Genomic DNA, 5922 nt, shown 5'->3' on the forward strand with positions numbered 1-5922 from the left:
TTTGTTAAATAATAAAATTTTATCCAATTAATTAATTCTTTTATATTTAAAAAAAATTAATCTAAACCATTTGATATATTTAAATATTTGTTTAAATAGAATTAATAAATAAGTTAAAAAAAGTAATAGATTGATATGGATATTTAGGTATAATTATTTATTTTGGAGAGGATCAAATTATAAGAAAAAAATACAAAAATAAAAATGAAATAAAAATGATATGGATATATAGGTAATTATTTAATTTGGATAATTCTAACTTAATAATTAACTACAGCCATTTTATCATTTGTTTTCTTATTAAAATATACAATATTTATTTTGAGATTACTTGGTTTTTTATTTTTATAAAAAATTAATTTATAAAAAACAAAATAAAAACTTTTAGCATAGCAAAACGACGTCATTTTGTTCAAAATAAAATATTTTTTTGCGAAGTAATAGCGGTGCCGCAAAAATAAATCAATTTATAAAAAATAAAATAAAAAATTTTCAGCATAGTAAAATAGAAATGAAATAATTTTTTGCGGCGTTTATTATAAAAACGCCGCAAAAGATAATCAATAGCGGTTTGGTCAAACGCCACAATATGGATTAAAATTTTTCAAAACGCTACCGTTTTATTACATGGATTTAATTTTTAGTGGCATTTATGCTAAAAACGCCACAAAATCCATAATGAATTATTGTTTGACCCTATATAACCTCAGCTTGATATTTCAACAAAAATAATTAATATGAAACCAACAAAAGAAATCCCTAAAAGCCTAAAGAAAAGGGGGGAAAGATGAGGGCGATGCCGATGGAATTCGTGACGGACCCAGACGACCAAGGTTCAGCCATGGAAGTCGACGATGTTGACACACCGGAGATCTTCGGCGAAGGCGTCGTCGCTTTCGACGATTTTGATGACTCCGATATCGACTAAAAAAACAAAGAAGAATCGTTTCAAGTACTCATCTATCCTTTTTTTTCCCTTCTTAATTTCGCTTTTTAGGGTCTGAAATTTCTTAAAACTTTGTTCAATTTAGTTGAATCTGAACTGCACTATGGATGTTTATCTGTATGCAAATCCTGTGAATCGTCACAAGTCCTCGGGTTCAACTACATAATACAAATTCCACCTCTGAACTTCATTTTTCCTTCAAAATAAAGCTTCGATTTGATCTCTTTTAGTGAGACAAATGGCTGAAAATCTTATGCATGCTTTATAATATAACAGCTATGGCGGAGGTGCTGCTGCTTTGAAGGTAAAAATCTACTGTTTTGCTTTTCTTTTTCTTTTTTTTTGGTACTGTTTATCTTCATAATCTGCTGCTGAAAATCTTATGCATGATTTATTTTCCTTTAATTTTTCTTTTTTTGTACTATTTTTCTTCATATAATTTTGTACTGTTTTGCTGAGACGGAGAGGTTGATACTTTACCGTGAAGTGTTTAAATTTTTTATATGGACCTGCTTGACATAAACTTGAAAAATAATGGGCAGGGACTTGATTTTATAACGCTGTGAATTTTTGTGCTTTTTATAGCATGTTGAAGATCCGATCCCAACTCCAAATAAAGGTGAAATTTTGCTTAAACTGGATTGTAGACTGGTTTGTAGATTGGTTTGTATACTCTTTTATAATTTAACCAACAAAATAATAGACTGGTTTGTAGATCTCTTAATTCAAAATGGATAGCCTTTCAATTGTTTTTGTTTTGTTTCTACTTATTGTTTTAAGCTGGAAAGGTTGGTTTTCTTTTTAAAGAAAAGTTGATTCTCCCTTAATTCTTAGATTTCCAGAACTGTGCTATGTTCTGTTTCTTTGTGTGTGTTTGGTTTATTAACAAATCTTGTTTTTTTGGGTGTTCAATTTTACTGATGAAAAATAAAGATTCCTCAAAATATCGCTTGTCATTTTCTATGACAATTTTGTCATGAAATAGCAATTTGGCTTTGTGTTTTACGCCTCTCTAATTGCCAGTGGGACGACCATCCTGCAATCATGGCTGTGGGTGTTGTAGATGGAACTTCAGAAGCCATTTTCCAGACACTAATGTCTCTTGGACCCTTAAGATCAGAGTAAGCTGCTAAGTACTTTGTATTTTTGTTAGCTCTTGTACCCTTTTCCAGAGCCATGGCTTGATTTAATGGTACTTCAGTTCTATGCATATTTGTAATCATAGTAAATCTAGCATTGTGATTCAATGGAACAGATTGGATTGTAATTGTTATTTTCACAGTTGGCAACTTTTTATGTGCCATTAAAGCTGGTCTTATTGAAGTTGTAACGGAGTGAAAATGTGAACTTCAGTTTGATGCATGATAGAAACTGAAACCATGTGATCTTTGCCATTTTAATGTGAACTTCCAGTCTATGTAGAAACTGAGTATACTAAGTTTAATAGTACACAAAAAACCAGAAGTCTAAATTTCGAAGATGATATCATGCACAGATGTGGCATCTGTATTTGGTGCCCAATCCGATTCATCTATTTGAATTATGATTACTGCTTTGGTGTTCTCTTGTGCATTGTAAAGTCGTGCAAAATTATAATTCTGTTCAACTAGCAGTGTATTTTGCATTTTATGAAATTCCTCATTTTTCTAAAACAAAGTGTAACTTTGCAAATTGTCTTGCAGATGGGACTTCTGTTTCTACAAGGGTAGTGTGGTCGAACATCTTGATGGTCATACTGATATTGTTCACAAGCAGCTATATAGTGATTGGTTACCTTGGTCAGATCCAAACTTCTGATTTAGACATGATGCTTTGCAAGACAAATGTTTTTGTTTATATATTTTCACTAATTAATTATACTTGCAGGGGAATGAAAAGAAGGGATCTCTTGTTGCGGCGCTATTGGAGAAGAGAAGATGATGGAACATATGGTAATAATTACTCTTAGGAAATTCTTAAAGTTCTATTCAGAAGTCAGAACCTGGTTGAATTGTAAACTCACTTCTTTTGGTTGATATTATCACAGTTATTCTCTACCACTCAGTGGTTCACAAGAAATGTTCCCCACAGAAAAGCTATGTCCGTGCCAGCTTTAAAAGTAATGTATGCCTGAAATTTATGCATAAAAAGAGATCTTTCTGAGTTCTCTAAATCTAATGTACATATTACAAGATGCATGAGCTGTTTTCAGTTTAATTTATCATGCAAGAGTTTTTTTTCCTTGGTATCCCTTGTGTGCACGAACACATGCATATAGACTGGTACTTGTGTGTGTGTTTGAATGTGGAAGCATCCTTTGGCCTCTCAGCTTGAACACTGCTGATAACTGCTTATCGCATTGCTTTTTATTTTGATTTGATCGGTTTTATCATTGTCCTGATATATGCACCAACACATTTGTGAGATGTGGCATATGATGCACACTTAATATCCTTTTTAAGGAAAGGGAATGATATTGATATTAAAAACAAATAAATAAAAAGTTAATCTACAAGGTTAATGTTTGGCATTTCTTGCAGGTGGTGGATATGTCATATCTCCAGTGACTGAAGGAAAACACTCTGTTGTGAAGCACATGCTTGCAATTGATTGGAAATTCTGGAAATCTTATCTTCGAACATCTGCAGTCAGATCTGTTACCATCCGGATGCTTGAGAGAGTTGCTGGTAATCATATATTCTGTTATGACATTGTGTCATCTATTACCCTAAAATCCAAGTGCAGATATAATCTTATTTATCAATTCATTTATTGTGTGTATGTGTCTGTGTTACAAATTTGTGTGATCATTGAGGTATCAAGTTTCTAGGAATCTATATCATCTACTTGCAGCATTAAGAGAATTATTCAAATCAAAACAAGGAAACTATCCTACTGTTGATCTTTCATCTGGAGAGTTGATGTGGAATGTTAGGTTGCATCAAAGTGAAGAGGATGGCATAGTTGATATGTGTACGGAAATAGAGGCTGGAAAAACTAAGGAAAATATGAATGAAGCAATGGAAAGGGCATCTTCAGAGCACTCAAGTCTGGTAGGTCTCAATGATGCTGCTGATGAATTCTTTGATGTTCCAGAACCAATAGACCACGATCGAGCAGAAGATGGATGGGCTTCTGACTTTGGTCCTGAAGTATATTCTCAGGTACAAGTCGAAGTTGTAATTATTGATTTTACATTCAAATTGATTTTTGGGTAAATTTGCTTCATATCTCATAGAGGATGTGATATACTGAAGGTGTTTGCTATGAGCAGCAAAGTATGAATGAATGTGATTATCAACTTTACAAATATACATAGTAAAGTTTAAAGTATGAATCGAATTGCTATGACCAATTTTAGGGATAAAACAACGTCACACCAAATTGCTATGAGCAGCAAAGAAAATTTTTTTAATTGCAGAAAATCAACTTCCCTTCTTTCCCATACTGCCAGAAAATTTAGGGACAGCACGACTTGTGGTTGATTTCCATAGGTGGTGGACTGGTGAGGAATCTGTGAATGTTCTCTTAGAAGCTGCAGGCCAAGAGTCTTCCCTTTCCAGATTCGGAACTTAATTTATTTATTTTTATTATTTTAGAATTTTTATATTTATAATTTTTTTTCCTTATCCTAAAAAAATGTTTTTTTTCTTGAAAATCACAAATTAATTTTATTAATTTAAGACAATCTAATAAGTTTATATTTGAATTTTTTAGACAACCGTATTTTCTTTTTCTATTTCCCACACTTGGGTATGATAATGGTAGCAGTGAAGTAGAGGTTCTCACACCGAAAAAGGTGAATAAAATCACAAGTTTCCCTCTCATTATCATTTCCCTAAAATGAAATCATTTTGACTTCTTTTTATGCAAGACATTCGTGATACAATCCCATTTATCTTTCAAACATACCTACGTGTATATATATATTAGATTATATACATGCACGACATGAATGAAATTGATATAATAATTAAATATGGTAATACTTGAGTTATTAAAAACTATAATATTTTGAGTTTGAGTCCTATAAATATATTTTGAGAAATTATTTAGTCAATTGCTAGTGGAGTTTTTACAGCGTTGAAATGCTATCATGTGTCCTAAAAAAAATTAAAAATAAATTAAAACAAGCATGTGCCATGAACTAAATCTTTGTTTTGAGCAGGTAAGTACATGGAACAATTTTTTATCCTTGTAGTTCATGTTTTATTTTGATTTTTTCTGTGATTAAACTCTAGTACTCAGGGCAGTAGTTGTTAGGATGTAAAATCTGTTGTCTATCTGCCTAAATATATGACAAAAGGCAGAAGTACATATTGGAGATACTCTCACATGCACATTCATTCGTTTGAAACACGATATCTAGTTATTTGTCTTTGAACTGAGTTGGATTTTTCCATGCTTATGTAGGAACACATGCCCTATGCCCTATTTTCGTTTAAGGACCGCCAAGGAAATTCTGAAACTGAAAGCTGATTGATCGGATGTGTATGTCGGCTTTCATCGACTACTTTCGAGGCCTTACTAGGAATTGAAATGGTGTGCAAAGAGATTGCTTCTTCTAATCTGATTTTTCGATATAAATACTGGACAAAATATGGATATTTTACTGCTGTTAGTAATATAGGATTCTCTTCTTAGATCTTTAGTTTATTCACTTGTATTAGACTCAACAATGGCTTGCATTGCATTGGTGTTGATTTTACCAAAATTTCGAGGTTTACAATTTTTAATTTTTATTAATTATTTACGTTTTCTCACTTTTATTAATTTTTATTATTATTTAAGCTTCATTTATTTTCCTTCTTTTATCATTTTCATAGAAAATTTAATTTAAATAATATTTTTTTATTTATCCTTAAAAGTTTATTTAAAAAATAAAACATAATATAATATTTATCATAAAAATAAATATTATTTGATTAAAATAATTTTTTTTGTATGATATGTTTTTAGCGGCGTTTTTGCGAGACGCGTCGCTAAAGATTTGTTCT

The 5922-nt window shown here is 31.4% G+C and overlaps 1 protein-coding gene across 10 annotated transcripts; it reads left to right on the plus strand.

The window, feature by feature from the left end:
- The first annotated feature begins 732 nt into the window (after positions 1 to 732).
- Positions 733 to 5688, plus strand: LOC107941742 (protein ENHANCED DISEASE RESISTANCE 2). Of its 10 annotated transcripts, none has more exons than XR_005924540.1 (10): positions 733 to 952; positions 1223 to 1250; positions 1970 to 2067; positions 2629 to 2724; positions 2813 to 2877; positions 2973 to 3044; positions 3466 to 3612; positions 3779 to 4089; positions 4347 to 4724; positions 5339 to 5688. XR_005924540.1 is itself a non-coding variant. In XM_016875342.2 (10 exons), the coding sequence occupies exons 3-10, from the start codon at positions 1533 to 1535 to the stop codon at positions 5402 to 5404; spliced, it is 888 nt and encodes a 295-aa protein (XP_016730831.1). In that variant the 5' UTR covers positions 741 to 952; positions 1032 to 1250; positions 1489 to 1532; the 3' UTR covers positions 5405 to 5688. The 10 variants fall into 10 exon arrangements, 8 of the variants coding, with proteins under 8 accessions (XP_016730826.1, XP_016730828.1, XP_016730830.1 ...); XR_005924542.1 differs by having other exon boundaries at positions 4380 to 4724; XM_016875342.2 differs by lacking the exon at positions 4347 to 4724 and adding an exon at positions 1489 to 1565 and having other exon boundaries at positions 741 to 952; positions 1032 to 1250.
- Positions 5689 to 5922: the final 234 nt, after the last annotated feature.

The sequence above is a fragment of the Gossypium hirsutum genome, unplaced genomic scaffold (genome assembly GCF_007990345.1).
Source record: "Gossypium hirsutum isolate 1008001.06 unplaced genomic scaffold, Gossypium_hirsutum_v2.1 scaffold_536, whole genome shotgun sequence".
NCBI lineage: Eukaryota > Viridiplantae > Streptophyta > Magnoliopsida > Malvales > Malvaceae > Gossypium > Gossypium hirsutum.

Coding starts and splice junctions, on each gene's coding strand:
- LOC107941742 (XM_016875337.2), top strand. CDS start 855: ATGTTGACACACCGGAGATCTTCGGCGAAGGCGTCGTCGCTTTCGACG. Junction 2,878..2,972: donor AGAAGATGATGGAACATATG/GTAATAATTACT, acceptor ATATTATCACAG/TTATTCTCTACCACTCAGTG. Junction 3,613..3,778: donor GATGCTTGAGAGAGTTGCTG/GTAATCATATAT, acceptor ATCTACTTGCAG/CATTAAGAGAATTATTCAAA.